The sequence below is a fragment of the Melanerpes formicivorus genome, unplaced genomic scaffold (genome assembly GCF_026170545.1).
Source record: "Melanerpes formicivorus ecotype bairdi unplaced genomic scaffold, bMelFor1.0.p_v2 SCAF_7, whole genome shotgun sequence".
NCBI classification, from domain to species: domain Eukaryota; kingdom Metazoa; phylum Chordata; class Aves; order Piciformes; family Picidae; genus Melanerpes; species Melanerpes formicivorus.
Window position 1 is genome coordinate 12,874,324 of NW_027142359.1, and position 22,597 is coordinate 12,896,920.

Below are 22,597 nucleotides of genomic sequence, written 5' to 3' on the forward strand. Positions count from 1 at the left end.
AGCACTAATGTGCATGATAAAAATAGAAACAGTATGAAAATGTGAAATAGACTAAATCATCCAGGATACTTTTAATTATAAGGACCAGAGTCAATACTGTCTTTAGAATACACTAAACTATTTGAGTTGGAAGGGACCTATGACTGCCTGACCAATTAAGGGCTGACAAAAAGTTAAGGACATAGTCCACATGACTCTTAAACACCGACAGGCTTGGGGTGTAAACCACCCCTCTTGAAAATCTGTTCCAGTGTCTGTCTGTCATCTGGGCAAAGGAATACCTCCTAATGTCCAGTCTACACATCACCTAACTACTTAAAAAAAAAATAGACCTTCTATCCACTAATTTATTCTTTGAGCGACAGTAAAACAAGGTAGACAATAATTTACATGAACTTAAGTTGGAAAATACTTCACTCCTGGTACAGCAGACTAGTAGAAGGTGTCCCTGACTATGGCATGGACTGGGAACTAGATGATCTTTAAGGTCCCTTCCAACCCACACCTCTTCTATGATTCTATTTCAACCCATTTTATTTCTTTTCATTTTAATTTCACCCTAGAGAGCAGTACCACAAAACAGAAAAAGATGCAATGGAAATGGAAGTACAATGACAAATTCTACAGTACAAGCACATCCTCCTTTACATGTTCCCAATAGGTGGCAACAGAATACCAAAAATACAAAGTAGTTTATGATTCTTTCTTCATCCACAAAGTAAGGGCAGATATGCTACAGCTTTTATCAATGAATGTGCAGCAGTAATTTTATTCAAATGAATCACTGAATCTCAGGACAGTTCACGGAAAAAGCCAGAGAATTCACAGAATGGAAATAAAGGATTTACTAAAACCCTAGTTGTTATGAAACCAACCGATGGCTTATAGTCAGAGCTTATCTGAGGGAGTAAACCATTACAAGCAGGAATTTACTGCAACAAAATGTTTCTGCACATTAAAGAATAAATGTTAAAGCAGAAAGAAAACTTCAGACTAGTGCATTTGATGATGACATCCATAACGTGGTGTTGTGCAGTATTTATTTACAAGACTGAATAAAGGAGTGAGAATTCTAAAATAAACAGTTTTTCCGCTGAGAACCCCCAATTTTATGAGTAGTAGCAGGTCCACACTGCTCCCTGATTCTTTGTAAGAAATGATGGGAAATCAGATTTGTTCATTTCTTGACAGTTACATGACTACTTTGTTTCTGTGGCACAGAGCTATACAAATCAAGTCTAAATAATGACTACTTACTTGCTTTCAAAACCAGATAGGTTGCTCTCCAAAGAAATTGTCTCTGATGTAATCTCCACCTTTCTCACACTGCCAAAGAAATCTGTTATCAGAACATCTTGTGGGTCTCGCTGAAAGAGATCAGTTCGGTGCCCAGGTGTTGAAACGCACAAACTTTTTGGACAGACCTGAAACTTGAAATCAAGATGGACAATCATATTTCACCCCCTGTTCATCAAGTCTCCACAAATTACATTGTTATAAAAAGATCGATAAATGCCACACAACTTGCACTAATTTCAGTACAAGCTCCACAGCTGGAATAAAAAAAAAAATTGACCAAAACCATTAAAAACGTAAACATCTTAATTCTGCATTTCAGAAAATCTTTATCCTCACCATTATGCAATTGAGTTTAGAAATGCTTCTGTGAAAGCCAAGCACCAATTACAGCTAACTGATTAAATGCACAAATCTATTGCTGAACACAGACACAGGAATGGTGCTGGTTTTAACTCCATTGACCACCATTCCTTGGGCCCATTTGCCCAGACAATGCTTTATCCAGCAGAGTGTTTTCATCCAAAGCCATGAGAAGCCAGTTTGTCCATGAGAATTCTGTGGGTAACAGCATCTAAGACTTTTCGAAAGTCTAGGTAGACAATTTCCACAGCCTTTCCCTCATCCAACAGTCAGGTCATCCTATCATGATGAGCCTGGAAAGCTGAGTTCACATCTCAAACCATTAGAAGCCACCTCATAACCAAACACACAACCCTACTAGACAAAGGAGCTACACACATCTCTGCTAGGCAGAGGCACTACTCTACAGTACTCTGGACAGGTTTTACGATCAAATGTTGCTGTCCATTCAATTATCTCACTGGAAACCCATGGACCACTTGGTAACAGTATATATTATGTAAGTCCTTGTATGTTCCAGCAACAAAGAATATCTAACAGAACAGATTCATGTACAGAACTATGAAGGATTCTGTCCACATGCATGCTCATCTTCCTTAAATTCTTCAAGTGATTTTTCACAAACAGGTCCATTAGTCACTAGATCTAGAGATATATATATAATCTAGAGATTATATACCTAATTAAAAACATGGGTCAGCTCTTCCTAGGACAAAATCCCAAGTCCCAATTAGCTCAATGAAGATGCAACTTCAGTTTTGCCAGATTATGACTTATAAAACCTGCAAGTTTCAATGCATACTTCCTAGCAGAAATTCTGTGCTTAGACATTAAAAGGATTCCCAGAGAGGAAACAATGTATGTGACTTTTCTATCTCCCCATTCCTCCTTTCTGCTCTATTACAGTTTCTCTTTCATACCTTATCTCTTTTGTCTAAGCCTGTAAGCACATGGCATTTGGCTGCTAGTCCTGGGAGACTTCACCTCACTTTCACCTTTACCTTAAATGAATAATACAAGCACATATATCCACTGAGCTCTTTTTTAATGATTCCCATTTCTCCTGTTGGTAGAGTATCACACAGCTGCTGAAGAAAAGATACGGTTAGATCAAATCTTTGTTATCCTCCCTGTGAAGTGAAAATGAACTTGACTCATGAGAATCCTGCTTCCCATACAAAGCCACTCGTCAATGCACACAAACTCTAAGTTTCAGTTTCACCACAATGCAATCAATTTCTTAAACTCTGCTCCAACTGAGGGCACAAACATAAAAACTCTCTGATGTAAGCTATAAAAGGCTAAGTATTTGTTTTAATCACAGTATTTGATGCATAAATCTATACCACAGTTATACCATCAAGTCTCCCTTCCCAGCTCTCAAGGGAGCACAAATGTCCCAAGACAACTGCATCAGCACTGAAGTTAAGAAACATAGTGCACCCAACTATTTCTGATTTGTCTCACAACAATTTGCTACCATAGGAAGTTGAGATGCATCTTGAACAAAAATGCACATTGGCACTGAGAAGACTTCAGTATCTACTTATCCAGTACCAGTGTGAGAAAAGAACTGCAAAGCAATTATACCACAGCAGACTAACTAATAACTGAAGTCTTTTGACAAAAAAACAAAAGGCAAGTGCTGGCTAAATGAAAAGTACTTGTTCATGTGGCACTATTTCCAAACTGTTTTAAATAAAATACTATTCGAATAAAGTTAAACAATTGCCCCAAACTGAAACTTGATCTTGATTTTTCTTAATATTTTCAGCTGGTTTATGACAAATGGTATCTCACTTTGAAATTTATTTGAATCAACTGTGTGACATTTCAATTTAGTCTTTACTTTTTTGGGACTGTGATCAAACCAAAAGTCAGTCATTTGCACAGCTTTATGCTATCCCTTAGCAACACAGATGGAGCAGGTGGGGAGTAGGTGGAGTGGATTATGAAAAAAGATGTCTCATTCTTTGCAGGAATGCAACAACCGAATCTTAGGTGCAAGTGAAGAGAAGCTGTTTTAAGAGTAGTTGGAGAAAAGTAAAGAGCTGATGGAATAGAAGTGTAACAAATACACAGTACTTCTAAAAGAGCAGACATTTGATATATCAGAAGATCAAGTAACTAATCATTAACTAATAATTTTAAACCTAGGTAATGAGCCACTTAATACTGTATCCTGAGTTTGGAAAGGTTTTGTTTTGTGGTTTTTTAAAATCAGTCTTGGACAAGCAGCAGGTCTTTGTTCTTAAACCAGCACAACACTAACAGTGCATTCAGTGCCAAAGTATCCCATATGTAATATGTAATTTTGAAACTCTTAGATGAAGTCCTGAAAAGCACAGATTCAAAATCAAGAAGTGATAAAGTTTGTGTATATAACACTCAGTACATGATCATCATACATCATTACATATTTGGGTTCATTATTCTCTCTTCCCTTCTCTGAGCAACAATAAACAGATTGACATATGCTAAGATGACTTAGATGATGTAAGGAACTTAACAGTATGGGATAACTTCCCACAGAGCTTCCTGAGTATTTGGTATATCAGCAAGATGCAAAAACACAAGGGAGAACTTTTAGATATCTTCTCCAAAGAGCTCAAAAGGTAAACTACTTGGCCAGATAACTTCACAACATCTGGATTAATATCTAATCAGCTAGACCAGTTATATAATTCCCCAAGTGGTGTGTTATACAGTACAAACTACTGTTCAGAGATTATTTTTTTTTAACATAAATTCATTTGCTGGTTTAGAGAACAGATCTCTAAACTGCTGTTTGAATCAAGCGGCACAACAAAGAACTGGCATATTCTTCTTTAGCAAGACTTTTAAATAAGTTATTTGTATGTCACAACCAGAATGCATTAAAGGACAGAATTTCATTCTCACAGTAGTAAAAGAATCTTGAATCTTAGTCATCAAATCAATTCTGCCTCAACAACAACAAAAAATAATCTGTCAAGTGTGGGCTGTTAGAGTGAATTCTACTACACATCTAGCAGCCAGGCTAATACTATCCTCTGTAGACAGAGGGTGGCATAAAACTTTTGAGCAGCTGCTCCTTCAACAGAAATGAATCAAAGACAATGTGTTGTGTGCGTGGTAGCTCTTAGACCACCGTCACAGCATGTCAGGATTTACAGCTACAAGGCACCAAAGCATAACGTATTACTACAATGAAACTAGTACTGGAACAGCTAGAAAGGGTCAGTAAATCAAATACAGTTACTTTTTATACCATCTCACCAGTGTATACATCTAACAGCCACAAAGCATTTTCATAGGTTAACTGGTGTCTTCTTGTGGTTTTTTGGGTTTAGCCTGGGGTTTTTTGTTTGGTCTTTTTTATTCATTTACTCCTGCCTCATTCCTCTAACTCCAAACACTGATGGATTTGTATATATCTTGTCCTGGAATCTAAGCAGATATACAGAGCAATCAGTCTCTGCAGGTATTTTTAAGCACAGGGTTAGAATTTTAACTGTTTAATCACCTGTGCAAAACAATATCCACATTTGCAAACTGCCTGATATCCCTTTTATTGATTTGAAAAGCTTTATACTATCACTTTTCATGCACAAATACTTCATTATACTGAAAGGAATATTTAATGAGTACTTCACTCATTTTTCAGTTCATTTAAAAAAAAAATCTGCTTTATTTTGTTTGTTCAGTAAATCACTTTGACACTAAGGACAATCCTTGAAGTGTTAAACTACAACTACATTTAGTAATGGCAAAAAGACTCTTCAACAGAGGTGCTCCCAAGCAAAACAGCAGGGGAAGAGAAAGCATTTGAAGAACCCTACAGACAAAATAAATTAGTTTGGAAACTGTTGAAGTCATTAGCATATTCATGAATGTTGAGTATTCTACTTACTAGGTCATTCATGTTTGTCTGACTGGCTGGATGAATTTCTTCCAAGAACTCTAGTACATAGAATGTGTATCTGTCCATAAGATGAACGCCAATCCCAAGATCAGGTTGATGCTTAAAAAAACACAACAGTTATTGAGCATTTGCAGGAGAGAATTCAGTATTTAGGAGAGGGAACAGAATGTAATAGCATGTTACAAAAAGTTAAGCACATTGAGTTTTCATCCTTGGGCAAATTACACAAAGAAAATTACTAGCCATGAAGAAACATATTGATAACAAGCTGAATAATAAAGTTTACCTTTTTCTCTATTTTTCTAGACTATATTCTGTTAATCTCCATGTTTGCTAAAAATCAGGGAACCCCCTCTTAATGATCCAGTACAGATTTGGGGGCTGCCCTGAGCTTCTAAGTAATTGGAAAACAGGGCTAGAAAAGGCAGCTATCTTACAGCACTGCACAGGTTCAGGTAATCCTGACTTGCTGCCTTTGGTCTGGCTAAGACCTATTATATGTTGTCTAATTCCTCTGGGATATAATTACAGCAGATGAAAGGTAGTGGGTTGAAGCTTTCTGCCGCCTCCACCCCACCCCCCACCCCCCCCCTTCTGGGTACATCAAGTGTAAGAAGTCCTAATTGAATATTCTCCACACATCTCCCAGCAGTCTTCCCATATAAAGGCAATGCATATATTGACCAGCAAGCACATAAATTCATTGTTATCCTGGTTGTTTGGGACAGGGCACAAAAACAAACAGGAAAATTACAACTTTTGTCCAAACTATACTTTGCAACTAAATACCTTACACATTCAGCAATTGGAAGGGAAAATTTTAGTTAAAACTCAACAGGACCTTTTAACTCAGGCATACTGGAAACTGTTTTAAGGATCACAAAAATATACTTACTGATAAGGAATCTTCTCCTACTTGGCTACTAGCCAAGGCCATTATATTAGGTGAATAAAATCGTTCATACATAGATGCTCCTTGACAAGTATCAATAATAAACAACAATTCATTGTACCTGAAAGAAAGAAAACAGCTTCCTTACCCTTCTCTCTTTAGACAACAAATATATACTTTGCTTTTTAGTTACCAGGACAGCTGCTGAACCTAAGGAACAGAAAAGTTCACACTGATAGACTGCAAGACGCAAGTTTAGTCAAAACAATACATTTGAGCAACTGTAATTGCAGGAAGCTGAACCCAAAAGTTAAAATTCCACTGCTGAATGCAAACTTTCAAGCAACTATATGGACATCAAATATTATTGCTGCTAAAGTTGAGCACTGCCTACCAGTAAGACTCAAGGCATGTTCACAAAGTATGATATTTAAGTTCTAAATAATGTTTCTTTTCATACCTTCTTTTCTGCCACATTTGTTCAAAGGCATCAGCAAGCTCTACGTTTGTGATTTCTTCAGAATCTTGGAATTTTAGGAAACCATTTCCACCATGGCCTGACAGGAAAAGTCAGAAATTAGAAAATGTAAGTCAAATGAAGATATTCAGGAAAAAAAAACATGCAAACACAACTCTCTTTCTCCAAACAAACTCCAGCAAAAGGAGTTATTAGTACAGTAATAACAGTGCACATACATAACTTCAAAATGGAAACCACTTGCTAAGTGCTGCCTTACAGGTTTTTTCTTAGTGAGTATGACATGGCTAAAACATACCCAAAAAATAACCCAACACAGCCTTTTATTGATCCATTTGTTTGGACTCCTGATGGGATTATATACAGAAACTTGTAATTACCTGTCATATATATTAGAATATTGCTTCTGTCATCAGAAAGAAGACGTTTAGATCGTGGTGTACTTGGTGGGATTCTTCCTGTTAATACACGCAAGAAATTTTCAACAGTAACCTATGAATAGAAGCATAAAGTAATTTTCTGAAGAGAAAAACATTGATTATGGGTGACTGTGACTGAGGACAGTAATGGAATACTAAAACATGCAGTGTAAATATTGCATGGTATAAACTGCGTAAGCAGACATTTCCTGTTGAAGGTTTTACTGCAGTTTTACAATCATATAGTGTCTTTTACTTTATTCCACTAACATCACCCTGGTGCTTTTTACATCTAGTAAGCCTATTATTGTTATAAATACATTTTCATTTATCTGAAAACCTGCCAGAATATGGCTTTATTCTGCTAAAGCTGCGCAAGTACTCACAAAATTCTCCAACATTAGTGCGTGCTACCATGGAAAAATATGTTTTAATTCCCTCTGTAACTTAGAAAAGGAAATACAAGATCAATTTGGTCATCTAAGTTTTTGAGTTATCAGGTAAGACCCATCTGGATGGCAACTGTAAAACACCCTATAAAGCTTCCTCTTTAGACAGATGCACCCAGCTAAAATGTTAGCAATAAAACCATACTCAGGGAAAAGGTAACAAAAACAGAACATCACTATTTCAGTGCTTTATATTCATGCCTTTATGCAAATCTTCAGAGAAAGAAAACATCTACTATATACTTATATATGCTCCTATAAACCTTTATTAACGCTTACATAGCACAATTAAACCATGCAATCGTCTAATTTAAGATCAACTGGTAAAGATGCTGCCTGTTCTAAGGAATATCAGCTGAAAAAGAAAAGGCGATAGAATACATATTTCTATACAGTAATTATTTTACAGCAATGATTAGGTTATGGGTTTTCTTTTCTTGTAATAAAAGATATGCTTGAAATGAAAAACATAAGTAGCTCTTCCTAATAAACATTTCACTTGCCTGCCAAAAGTTTCAAGTTATAATTTATAAGTGTTTGCAACATGAAACACTGAACAGTCATTTTCAAAGAGGAGACATTTCAGCAATGTGTTTATTCCTAATGAACGTAAGGAGCTCCGTATATTAACTGTGGAGATTCCCTTGTTTAAAATAGCCAATACAGAACTTGTTTCTAGTATAATAAACATCAAATACAAACCCAACTATCAAGGGGGAAAGAGTGTGTATTTTAAACCAGTTGATAATAAAAACCCTGCCCAGTCCAGTAGTGTGAACAGAAAGACTTCCTCAGACTCCACAGATGTGTAAATCTTTAAACCAACACTCAAAACAAAGACCCAGTGATTTAATTAAAGCACAGTCACCTCATAGCTTCTGTAATCCACTTCCACATCATCACCATAGACATTCAGCTCCATGTTTTTATGACTAAAGACAGTAGCTGGTTTGGGATTTCTGGGATTACATGCCATATCATCCGCCAGCATCAGGACAATGTGGCTATGGAAAATAAGACAAAAATGTTTCAGCCTACTTTCACATAACAGTCAGAAAGAAATAACAGCAGTGTCCCACGATTACAACAGCCACGTACTCCTGGAAGTCTAAATGGAACTTTGCTTAGTTACATCCTGTTTCTTTATGGACATCTTCAGTATTATAGAGATACCGCACATGGAAATGCAGCTAGCTGGTTTTTACCTAGAGGATAAAGCTAGGCCAAAGATGGGCATGGGAGTACCTGACATCAGCAACTTTGTGACAGACTTGCCTGGACTTAGGCTAGCAGAACTCTTTATGAAAAATCTAGATATTTTTACAGGGCACTAAATAATTTCATGCAGCTCTGTGGAAGAAATCATAGCCCATTTGCACCTCCCCAGCCAGCTCAATTAAAGACATTATGACCATTCTAAATCAAATGTGAGGAGCTCCTGAACACTTCTTGAATCATTATCATATAGTAATGTATCAGATGCAGTATAATCTGTATTAATGAAATTTTCCTGAAGAATACAAATGGGCTGACACCAGATATTTGGTTGTCTTCATAGCAGCAAGAATAACAAAAACCAAGACCCAGCATATCATAAAGGTATTCCAACTTCCATACAACCAGAGATCTACATTTCACCTGGCAGGGTAAGGTTTGGGTCAAAATACAAAACAGTAAGTACAAACTGCAGGCTGTGATCACTAGAAAGAATGTGCCAGAGATCACAAAATCACAGATGTCTGGAACAAGGTAAAGTCAGATACAGTTTCTCCTGGACTGTGATCTTTGTGTTTTCCAAACAATGCTTACAAAAGGAAAGCTATGTATCCTGCAAAGAATGCTGCTAATTCAGACTCTCAGAATAGTTGCAGATTTGTAAGGTTTACATTTTAGTACAGTTAGGGTTCCTAAGATCTCCACACTGAAATGAAGTACAGCAAAAGCTGTATCTTGGAATAGTAGTATTATTATTGATAAATTTATCAATTTTCACATTATGCTTCCACCAATTTACTAAGTGGTACAGTTCAGTGGCCAGATAGCTCCTCATGTTTTTAATTTAATTAGCTCACTTCCAGCTGGAAGCCTTATTATAACTTGTTGCTTTTTCTTTCAAATAACATTGCCACACTTCTCAATGCACTGCTGCAATCATTTCCTTTTTACTTTTATCTTGTTGAACTGAGAAATGCATTTTTATTCTGCTTCAAAAAATAAGGGACATTTAATAGCACATTTGCAAGGAACTGTATTCACCAAGATCCCCTTACCTATCAGGAATGCCCAGTCTCTTGACACTTCTATATACTGAAAGAGTATTTGCCACATGACGATAATTAAACCAAAATCGAGAGGTACACACCTTGGGGGGGGAAGCCAACATATTAAATAGTGTAAAAGATACAAATAGTCCTGGCATGCTGTATCAGAAGATTGCAATTACAGAAGTACCAACAAACTAGTAACAAATCAGAAAGAACACAGCAACACCAAGAAACTCATGATACAAGCTATATAAATCACTGTTGTGCCAAAGGAACAAATGCTGAAAATAAACATTAAAAACTAAAACAATGTTCTTAAACATACTGACACAGGAAAAATATCATCAAACCCAACTAAGAAAGTGACACCTTAAGGAGTAATTCAGCAATAGTAAGTGAAAAAACTAATTCTTTTCATTTACTTTCTTCATATCAAATGGTAGAAATATCAAAGGAAGAGTTCTCATCTCAACAGCAAACCCATTCTGGGAGCATTCTTATACAAAGGCATCAGAGAATTGATGCGGAAGCCACAGACAGGAAAACAGACTGAGGAGTGCATTTTAAGGAGTCAAATTCAATAAAGTAAGAGCTAAGTGAGCTCTAACCAAAATATGAATACAAATTCTCAGATTTCAAAAAACTTCTGGTTTCCGGCACTCAAAGATCAGCTATTCCTGTACTTCAGTTATTCTCTAGGTCAGGTATTATTTCATCTGTCCTCAAAAACTTCAAACCAAAAAGATTTCAAGAGCCTTCATAGGCAACCTGCCATAGTTTCTTACTAGCTTTATCATTGACCTTGTGTTTCACTTCAGTTTGATACTTTGTTCCACACCAAAGACAGCAATTTTCCTTTGGAAACAGATTTCTTTCACTTTGACAAGTCTTTCAAACAGATAATGGAAAAAGCACTTTAGAGGAGGTGACTTTAAAACAAAGCAACAAAAAAACCCCACAGAGAAACAGGAACAATCATTTAAGACATCCCAGGCTTTGAGGTGCCTGACAAGCAGTAAACCCCTCTGTATTTTACTAGTAGCAATTGTTATAAAGCTTAACCATGAACTACTGAGGGAAATATAAGCAACAGAGAAACTGAACACAGAAAGTATTGCTCCTTGGTCCTAATTTTCCACCTTCTTTGTGTGTTTTTATGACTACTAATAAAAGCACCTATTTAAGTAGAACTTGATGCTTAAATAGTTTCAAGTTTGCACATTGTAGAATATAGAAATTATTCCTTCTAGTTCAATTAATTACAGTTAACTCTCCTTTTATACTGCTCAGTTCTATTATCTAGAAAACAAACAGCTGCTACTGAGTAATTACAATAGTGTTCTGAAACAAACTAGTCATTAAGGCCTGAATTGTGGTTAAGAACCAATTGCACAGCATGATTCAAAGATAATAAAAAGATTCATGGCAAATCTAAAAAAAAAACAAAACCACACACTAAAAAGTGTTGATCTAAACATTATGTTGACCAAATTTATTTTATTCTAAGCCCGTTATCACAAGTTAACAGATTGAGTAAGAACAAAAATCAGATATAAATCACACCTTTCGGGTCAAAGAGATGTATTTCTCTGATACCAGAATTATTAATTTTTTCCCCAACATGCATCATGGTAATTTAACTTCTTCAGTGCTGTCAGAACTTTTGTTTTATTAATCCTGTTATATATCTACACATTTTCAGTGCCTGCAATGCAGTAACACTGAAAAAATTGTTTTATTACAGCATAATAAATCTGCAGCCACCATGTCAAATTCGTTCATCTTCAAGCCTTTACCTTTCCATTTCTTTCAAATGAACAGAGTTCTTGAGTGACTGCTGCAATTATGGCCATTGATTTAAAAAAAAATTGGCAACTTTATGGGAAGAAAACAACCTGGACCATGCTTACCAAAACTGCCCAATTATTAGTGTGTCCACTTCTAAAGAATTGTTCCGCTTGATCCTGAAAGATGGAGAAAATATTACATGTTTTTCAGCAATAAGAAATGATCAGTCATATTTTTGCTGTTTCCACAAAACAACATTCAACGTATTTGTTTACCACACTTCAGCACACAGTAAATCTACCTCTCCAAGTTTCTGTATTCTCACACATTTCATGCAAATTAATTGCTTCAAATGCTTCCCTGGAACTTGCTAAATAATAAAGAAGAACTATTAGTCACTTGCAGCTTAATTAAAACAAAAAGCCCACATATCTCTAATCCAAAGAACACCTTGAGAACAAAATAATATGATTTATTGATCTATTCTTTCTTCATTAAGAGAAAAGGGGCTTAGATTAATTTCTATTTTCACTGTTCCTCTCATCTTTTCAAAAGCAGGTAAGTGGATATACAATTTTAGCCCATTTTAAATCCAAGGTGGTTATAGTTTCTTCCAAAATCAGGAGTTATGACAACCTGCTGTACAATCTGTGTTATCTACAGTTTCCATCATGCTTTGCAGAGGAGGGTGCCATTTTTAACACATAGCATAACTAAGGACACAGAATGGGACTAAGACTTTGCAGAAGCAAGGGAATAAGTCTATCACAGCCTAAGAATCCTGATTTCATGATTCTTACTCAGATTCTGTTAACTCTCAGAGGGATACTAAGAGACCTGCAGTCTCATGCAAAACATAGGAGAACAGTGTTTGTTAAAATACAAATAATGCTGTACTTCAAACAGCAATATCTCCAAATAATTAGTAATCCAAAGACTGATAAAAATGTTTCTATTGGTGATTTTTTTTTTTTTTGCCCTATTTCTAATTAACTTCTAGTATGACAAATTTTTCATAACGCAAAATTCAAATGCAAACAACACTCCAGATGTAGTGTGGGCACTGTGGAAAGCAACATAATTACTGAAATACGAAATTACTCCCACCTGGGAAAAACAAAACAAAACACAACCAGTATTGAACGCTTCGGTGTGTGAATGCTTCACAGCTGCGCCAAGTGAGGTGAAACCGGGCAGCCTGATATCCACCCTGCTTTTTCACACACCGCTAAGCCAGCAAATGCCCGGAGAAGGAACACTGATTACTGAAAGCTGCATTTCGCAGCCAAAGTAAAATTGAGTTTCAGAAATTTGCACATGTATGAAAAGCCAGGGTTGTTTACATTCTAAACAATTTAAAGTTACAGGTGCCTGAAGAGTCCCATTGTCTCCGGGCTATTCTCCATTATAGAGCACAAGTCACTACACCCCGAGGACAAGCGGGCAGCCGCCGGCAGCCCCCCGCGTTACGCCCACGGGGCAGGGCGAGGCGGGGCGGGAGAAGACGAAGGACCGCCCGCCCGCAGAAGGCAGGACAGCGCCGATCACCATCTGTTCGGCCGCTTGGGAGCTCTCCTTACGGGCTGGGCTCACCAAGACAAACACAACCGTTCCCAGAGCAGCACCAGCGCCTCAAGCAGCTTCACAGACGTGACCCCCGACAGCGGCGGCGAAGCGGGCAGCCAAGGGCGGCAGGCGCGGGCTCTGCTCGCGGTGGAGGGGAACCAGCAATACAGAGCCTGCGGCACAGATAAGCGCCGCTCGCCCGCCCTCTCTCCCCGCCGGCCGATCCCACTAGCCTTAGTACCTGGACGCCGCTGGCGAGCGCTGCACCGCAGCACCCTAGGAGCAGAGCTGCGGCGGCGCGAACCCAGGAGACGCCGGGCATCGTGGCCGCCATCTTGCCCCGCCTCCTCCGCAAGGCTGTAGCTGCCTCAACTGCCGGAAGGGGGGGAAGCGGCCTCTGCGCATGCTCTGTGCCACGGCCGCCACCTCAGGCTGGGGAGAGCTGCTGAAATCTGTGCTTGCTGTTTGTCGTTGTCTCTCGGCTCTTTAGCTAATAGAAGGCGTATTCTGAGCTGTGACTAACGCCTGCTCGCGTATAGGAGCTCCCTCGGCTTTGCCAGCCCCTGGAGAGCTTCTTTGAAACTCGATTTTTACAGAGCCCTGGCACTAGTGGTGGCAGACCTCACTGTTGCTTTGAGCGTACGCCCTCGGTGTGACTGCCCTGAGGTGCAATGCCAGCCCTAGCCTGACGTCCATCCGTTGGACAGGTTTGGCTAGTATTAAAAAACCACTCCTGCTTGTCAGGCTCCTGGGAATGTAGTAACAGACATGGTTTTTCATCCGGCTACCAAAAATAAGCTCAAATTACTGGGTTTCGCTAAAGTTGCCATGAGGGCACAGTAAGGGACATGGTGAGCTGTGGGTGGCCTCAGTCCTGGTGGCTGCGGGATGCAGATTTGGAGAGCAATGAGGAGAGGAACCACCTTTGCTGAGGAGGAGGGGGAATGTGAAAGGCATCTCAACATGCCTTGCTATAGCTTTGCCTTTGGTGCATACATCCCTCAGAGCTAATGAATCATCAGATTTTTATTTCAGTCTATTGAAACACTTGATATGATTGCTGTATTTCCACTAACTCATCTTTGTCATCATCTTTGTTCAGTTGCTTCATGCCTTCCATTAGTGAAGATTCAGAATTTGCCCTGTGCTCTCTCTATTTGCCGTCAGTAGTGACTTTTTCAGACAGGAGCTTATTTCCATGTATTGATGTTGGAATTTCAATAGCATTTACTGTTTGCAAGCATCACTGGTTTCCTCAAAAAAAAAAAAAAAAAAACCCACCTCTAAATAGATTGCCTTTTCTTTCTTGCCTACAGCTAATAAACTCACTGCCTTTTGAACATTTTAGCCACCAGCTCCTGTTGTGCCTGGATGTGTTTCCTGTCTGAGACACTTATGAACCTACTGAGAAGTGCAGTGGACATCTGTGTCCCTTGATGCCTGCTTGTAAGCTGCACTGTTTATCTTCTTCCTCCAGAAAACTAATGAATTTAAGACTAGAGCCAAGATTTAAGCTTTTCCCTTGTCCTTTGAAATGCTTCCACTTAGGTCTCTGATCATTCTCAAGTGTGTTCAAGATGTGTCAGTAATTCCAAAGGATAGGCAGCTGTCTTGCAGAGCATGCTGATTTATACACCGATGAGTCAATTTCACACTCATTGGCTTGGATAGCTCCTCACTACCTTTCAGCCCACACGTGGAGATGTTCAGATAGCATGTGATGGAAGGTCTCAACCTTTCAACTTTATTCTGTGATTCTGTTAAGCTGTTTTCTGCATATATTGTAAATATTCATCCTTTGGTATCATGCATTTTGGTCAACAGCTTTTCCTATAGAAATTATGTCATCAGCTGTATTCTCCTGGTGCATCTTTGAGCCAGGCCTAAGTCCCGATGTATGTACCAAATGGAAAGTTCGGTCAAACGCTAACAAATGGTAACTGAGAATTAATGAACATCTTCTCTGTGAATGAAACTTTAAAGTTTCATGATCACATAAAAACTCCCAAACCTCGTGAAATTTGTGTCACAGGTAAACTTAATTTTGTCATTCTCTGGAAAACTTGACCTAGTAGTTTTAATAACATTCTTTATGTTCACTGTGTATTTGCTACATAATAATAATTTTTAAAAAGTCATAATTTTCTGTCATGTAGCATTGGAATGGTGTAAACACAGGTTTTCACGTATGGACTGTACAAACAGGCATTTGCTACTTGTGCTGAGCAATTAAGGAAGTGTAGCAAATTTTCCTTACATGAAAGATCACCTGTAGGGATAACACCTTTAAAATATCAGGTATCACCAATACTTTAAGCATGTTTGTCCAATCCATATTATTATTTTTCATGAGTTATATGTAGTTGGTTCTGCAATCTACAGGAAGGTTTAGCTGGCTCTTGATGAAAAAGCATAGCTGCAAACTCATCTGTCTTGTGTCACATGCTGTCTGCTGCAGTGTGTGAGCAATATTTGGATCAAGTACAGTCATGCTGCAGGAGTTACTCTGTGATTGTAGGTGTTCAGGTTATATCGCTGCCTTTGCATTCCAAGGCAGAGACAGTATAGAGTTAGGGCAAACTCAGTCTCACAAGCTCATTGGAATATTCCAAACCAGTGGCCATTATTCCTTCTGATTTATCTGTCGTGTAATATCGTGCGTAGTTCACTTGTTTTAGGTCTGTCTCTCATTTGACTTCTGGATTGCCTCAGTCTGTTTGAGAAGTAGATCTATTTCTTCTGCTGCTTTTGGCTTTTATTTCCTTACAGTCTCAGTCTTTCATGGACTTCAGTATTCATCAGACATAGCTGAGTGTGCCAGTGCTTCAGGCATTTTTCTTGGAGGTGGTATCACTTCTCTTCCCCCCCCCCCTCCCCCCCAGTAAGATAGTAACAAAAGCTTTGTCTTCATTTTCTTTCATCTTTATTCCCTTAGGCAGCTCTCAATACAGACTTTGTGTTTGCTTCCATGCCTGTACAGGATTTTTTTTGTCTAGAAATAAAGCTCTAAGCTGTCTACTATCTTTTCATGAAAATCACAATGTTTTTTCATGCTCTGAGTCTCCTTAGCTTGACCTTTGCCACAGTGTTTCATGTACCTCATGCTGAGTAATTAGAAAGAACACCAAATTTGTATCCCAAAATGATTTGTAATAAAAACAACTGTTTAAAAAGCTGCTGTAACTGCAGTTGAAATTCACATTGGTGCATATCTTGGTGCCCTTCCAGATTCTTTCCTCCTCTAGCAGGTTGCTCAGGCCCTAATCCTCTAATCTATCCCCTCTAGAAATTGCCCTCTAGGAGCCATCTGTCATCTTGTTCCTGTCCAGAATCCAGCAAACAAACCTATCCTTCCTCTGAGGAGGGGTAGCAATCCCAAGTGTAACACCACAAGATCCTAAACCAGGGATTTGTACCTGCTAAAGTTTCCATGACGCTTTTTGACCACTTTCTTGGTTACATATATATTACCTATATGTATCATATTATATCTTTTATATCTTTTCTTTTATGCTCTTAATCCTTGTTCTATATTCTTATCCTGTTTTTAATCAGATTTGTACTGCCTGATAATTTTCTTCTGTGGAACATAAGGAAGTATCTCTTTGGCTATATTTATCATGCTTACACAAAATAAAAAACAAAACAACAAAAACACAGGACGAAAAAAATTAATTCTTGCAATGAAGTTAACAAGATGGATTCTTAAGGAATCATCAATAATAGCTCAACTGTACCATCTCAATACAATAGACAAACAGGCCTGCTACAGTTTGATATCTGAGCTGATAAAATGGCTCTCTTCAAATAATGAACCTGAATGAAACAACAATAATCAAATTAATGATTTACCTTATTTGTTTGGGTATTTTCCCATTTCTGATAGTGGAAGACTGGCTTGCTATAGAGTGTTTGTATTTTGTGAAGGTTTGCAATAGCAAGGTAATACCAATTTAAAATAGGCAAAAAGAGCATATGCTAAAAGTATGAAAACAGGAAAATATCTCAAACAAGCCAATATTTTTTACTGTTGTTAACAAAGTGAGACTATAAACTTTTTTTTTACAGTGCCTTTTGCGGTCAAAATAAAGGACAGGCAAAAACCTTGAAACCCACAATGAAATTCAGTTGACATTTATTTGTAATGAATTAACCATCTACCTTGTCACAAGTTCTGTTCTGTCATTAATGATGCAAATATCACCAGGCATGGAATTTCCATACTGTTGAATTGTGCAATAATCCAGCATTTCATCTGCAGAAGATGTGTGGTTATAAACCATTCCAACAGCTTATCCTATTGGTAAAATAACTAAAATATGAGAAAACAAAGTATGAAAAACCAGTAGCAGATTGTTTACATGTTTTTTTAGGTATAATGTTAGTCATGAAATACGAATGTACATCACATCTGATCTCAGTGCATCAATCTCTGTCTCAGTAGAAAACAATGCTGGAAATGTCTGTCAAAACATTCTCATTTATTAAAATAATAAAATATGTGAAAACCATAGCAGTAAAAAAAAAAAAGAAAAGAAAAAAAAGAGAAAAGAAAATAAAAGAAAAGAGAAAAAATAAAAGAGAAGAAAAGAAAAAGAAAAGAAAAATGCCTTCAGCTTGTAAAGCTACTCTCTCCATTTTATTTCTCTATTAATATTTCAAAAGGGTTAATTCTCAAGTGGGACATTTGTGAGCATTTTAAATAGGAGCACAATAAGACTCTTAATGAAAGTTCCCTAAATAAAGCTAAAATAATAATTAATAATAATAATAATAATAATAATAATAATAATAAAACAACCAGGTTGGAGGAGACCTTGTGTCTTAGAATCATTAAGAATTCATCATTTTTATTCTACTACTACTACTTCTGACATGTCCATGATATATCTGTCATGTGTCCCAAACATAGCAAGTATCTGAATGTCTCATGGACATCCTCCCTGTAGAGACTGAGCTGAAGTAGTCCCAGCTCTGCTACTTGAAATAACCACTTATTTATCTCAAGTAAAGGACCATGTTGCTGATGGACATATTTTAGCTCCCAAACCATTACTTAAAGCTATTGTGTGTATACTTAGACTACTCTACAGCCTGAAGAATTATTCAATTTAATATTATGAAAATTGTACTAGAAATAAGATCTACAGTGAGCACTGAGTCAACTCTAAAAAACTTTACTCATACATCAAGTAAAATAACATTGATTAGCATTAAATATTTAAACAGTGACTAAAACTTAATCCAGTTCTGTAGATCACTGTGTGATGAATCCTGAAATTTTGTTAGAACTGATTAGTGGAAGATTGCACTCAAGAAGTAGAATTTAAGACAAATCCAAAACCAAGCCACTAAGAAATTTAAAGAACTATTGTGAATGGAAGGAATAATTTATTTTTAAATAAAGTAAATATGGAGCAATTACTTCTGATTTTCCAGGAGTTACGGGGAAAGAGAAGATCAAAACAGCCCAAACAATTTTTGCACAAAAGTCACTTACACTTTTTAGGGCAGCTGCTATGCTGTGAACAAAAGTGGCAGTGGATCAGTAAACCACAATTTCCCTAACTACTCAAACTGTGTAAAGCAGAGTATTTGCTTCTCTCTAGCTTCATTAAGCTGCTATGGCTCCAGTAGAAAATATTCACGCTGCACTAAACATGGAGTATCCTGCAACATACCATGAATACTAACTCCATGCTCTTTGAAGTTAAACATACCTATTTCTTTGGCATATTTACTGGAAACTGCTCCCAAGTAGAAATGCTGGAATGACTTCATAAATTGAAATCATAACACTTGGGAGCCAGTTTTTGCTATGGTCTATAAAACTGCAGTCATGAAATTCCCTTCTGTGTGGGCCACTAAAAGGCCTTTTTTCCATTACAGTGCTGGCACTCAGTGCAAAGTGGAATGCTTTTTAAAAAATTAAATGGGCTATTACTAAGCAGAAGGTCTGAATGAAACAACAAAAAAAAACAACCCCACACCACATTCAGAAGGAAAGTAAACTGGTGACTAGGCAGACCCCCAGATTCTTTCTTTCTTAAAAGCCACACTGTGTAGCCTAAGTTGATCAGGATATTGTGCAAACCAAGAGGAGAAGTGCCCACACAAGAATCTGTTCAGTTATGGAATCTATGAAAGTTTTTCCATATTGATCTGCAATTCTGTCACAAATTAAAGAAGAATCCAGATACTTTCTTCTTACTTGTCTTTATCTTTGTGCTAAGGGGTGCATCCTGACAAGATTTTTCTAGCTGATGGAGACCATAAACAAAAAACTACCTAGTGATAACAGGAACTGTCAGTACAGGAATATGTGCCTTGTTGTTTCTATGTACCTGTCCTGTTCTATGACCTAAACTAACTGCTTTAGCTGCTGAATATATATTATATGAAAATGTAAAAGGTGTATTTACTGCAGTTAATGACCTTTTACATTTTAAGGTAGACATTCATATTCACATGTTCATTCAAGGTGATTGATCTTTATATGGAGAAAAGGCACCAACCAGTTAGTCGGTTTCAACTCATCAGTGCCTTAATGGATGCATTTGCAAAAGTATTATCTCAGTGAAAAATCAACTTCCTGCACTTTTAATTCTGACAGTTATCAAAGATTTCCTTAAACAAAAATTCTCTGGTTATAACATTATGTAAACCCTGGGAGCACTTTAGCTGCATATTCATATTAAATATGTATCTCAAGAACATAATATATATATATTTACTGGGTACAGAAATGTACACTGAATTTGGGGTCTGCAGGAATTCCACACTGAAGTTTCATGAACAGCACTTTAAAAAGAACAATGACATCAGGGTCATGATATGAGGTCAAGTGTACAGAACTTTACATGTTACTTAACATTGGGGTAAAGATGATAATCATTTGACTTTGTTATATATGAAAATAATTAATGCCTTACATCCATACACCACCTTCTACTGAATGATCTCAAAGCATCCAGTGTAATTTCGTGTCATCTGGAAACTAGGAATCTTTAAATGCTATTTGAAAATTTTGGGTGTTGCTACTACATATTAATTTTTCCCTCTTTGATCTGATTCAGTTTGCCTGCCTATTTCCTCAAGATAAGGAAAGTAACAGCCATTTTTTTTGATTGCTATAAATTGTCGTGTTATAAGAAGTGCATTTAAAACACATTATTTTCCATGGATAGATTTTTATAATAAGATGCTAAAGGAGTATTTAAAAATAAGAAAACTGAATGCATTTTGCCTGCCTTACACTGTCATCTAGGAACCAGACCAGTGTAAACCATCTTTATCAATTTCCTTCAGTAATTCTATATCTAGTTATGATGATCTAAAATTGCCATATTGGTTTCAAATCATTTTGTGGAATAAATTCATCCATTTGGCTATTTATCTGCTCAGAATTCTAGAAACCAAATATATTTTCTCTCTCAGAAGAAGATAATCATATGTTCATAGGTGAAAATTTTGTTTTGGAGAGGGAGTAGGTCTGTGTATTTATTAGTACTATTGAATGGTAAAATCCATCTTTTGCTAGAAATTGCTCATAACGCTCTTGCCATAAAAGAGCTCAGCTAGGAAAGCTGTGCAGTCTACCTATACAAGTCATGATTCATTTTTCCCTAGCCCAGAGGCTGAGGGAATAAAAAGTTTCAGCAGAAAGACAGGAAAATGAAGTAGAATCTTTAACTGTCAATCAATTTATATAGAACAATAAAATATCAGCTACATACCTGTCCAAAACTGATGTGGAGGTGATTTAGCTTTATAATGTAGAGAAAGTAGTCATTTAAGAGCTCTTTGAATATTCAAATCTTTTCCAAATAGTACCAACTCAGCTGTAAGTCAGCATGAAAAGGAATGGCAAAGACTGCCCGAATCTGATTAATTTGTTATACAGAATATAACCAATACAGAAATAATTTTAAAAAAAACAAAACCTTTTTTTCTGTTATTGCTAAATTAATTTCTGTTTTATCACACACAAAGTATTAAAACACATTGCAAGTCAATAACATCTTTGCTTCTCACTGTCCCACTGCAATCTGAGATCTGTGAAAGACATTTTTAAGACTGCAAACTTAATACATCCATACTTTCAATTTTTTTAATAAATCAGGACAAGGAACATATTAGTGATTCCAGTTTTATAAGATAACTTGAATAAAAGGAATAGGTAATGACAGGGCTTGCTTCATGAACTCACTAAGATCCTGAATATACAAGGAAAGACATTTATTAATAAATATGAAAACCACAGCCGGAGTTTGTCACTTGTACAGCTGTGTCACTTCGTAGTAACCTGCCTCTTGAGACAATGTATTCACAAAGGAGCAGAGCTTTGTAAGGAGTTCTCCTGAAAACTGCTATTCTTAACAAGCTTCTTCTGAACCCTCCTGGCACAATGACTCCACCATCCTGACAGGGTGTATTTGCTTTCCAGAACACAATTGCCCCTTCCCTGAAGAGATATTAGTAAAATCGGGCCAAGGGTCATACAGATGAACAGCTATTTAGTTTTGTTGGATAGCATGGCTGGAAAGAAAGTGTCTTGGTGATTTAAGAAGTGCTGATGATTGTTAGTAATTTCAAATGTTAAAAACTATTTGGTATCAGGATTTATCCAATATCAGGATAAACAATTTTATTCCATTTAACCAAATATTTTCAACCCATGCTTTGCTGAAGCCAAGTTTAAGTTCAACCATCATGTGACAGTTTCATCAACTGTTCCGTTATCTTTGCTAATAAGCCATCTGGCAGGGTGTCATCTTCTACTGAAAACAGGTGTTTGATCCAGTTCTCATTTGTTCTACTGTCAAGAAAGCATTCACTGAAGTTGGTGACTAAATTCAGGCAATGTTCTCATACGTCAGCAGAAAGTCAGGATGAATTAAAACATTTGCCAATTTCTCTCACGTCTCTCAGCTCAACTCATTGTATCCTAAGATGCAATTTAATTATTTTGGCCTTGTTCTGTATTCTATTCTATATTCTATTCTGTATTCTATTTTTAGCTATTTATTATGTAATGTGCATGTTTTAATCCCTATATATTGCATTCTCTCCATTGCAATGCAAGAATAAAAAGCAGGTGAGTTGAAGAACCTAAGATCATCGAAAAACTACTTACCTTAATCAAAATTAAAATATTCTCTGCAAAACCTTTGTTCCT

The 22,597-nt window shown here is 37.0% G+C and overlaps 1 protein-coding gene across 1 annotated transcript in view; it reads right to left on the reverse strand.

Annotated features, from left to right (window-relative positions):
* The window catches only part of PIGK (phosphatidylinositol glycan anchor biosynthesis class K), a 64,655-nt gene extending 50,872 nt beyond the window's left edge, over window positions 1–13,783 (reverse strand). Inside the window, exons 1-9 of the mRNA XM_068141062.1 lie at window positions 13,661–13,783; window positions 11,976–12,029; window positions 10,072–10,163; window positions 8,670–8,805; window positions 7,314–7,425; window positions 6,916–7,012; window positions 6,459–6,576; window positions 5,552–5,662; window positions 1,258–1,430 (exon numbers count right to left, since the gene is read on the reverse strand). Of these exons, the coding sequence (XP_067997163.1) occupies window positions 1,258–1,430; window positions 5,552–5,662; window positions 6,459–6,576; window positions 6,916–7,012; window positions 7,314–7,425; window positions 8,670–8,805; window positions 10,072–10,163; window positions 11,976–12,029; window positions 13,661–13,753 (986 nt within the window). The 5' untranslated portion in view covers window positions 13,754–13,783. The remainder of the gene's footprint in view (window positions 1–1,257; window positions 1,431–5,551; window positions 5,663–6,458; window positions 6,577–6,915; window positions 7,013–7,313; window positions 7,426–8,669; window positions 8,806–10,071; window positions 10,164–11,975; window positions 12,030–13,660) is intronic.
* Between the last annotated feature and the right edge of the window lie 8,814 nt (window positions 13,784–22,597).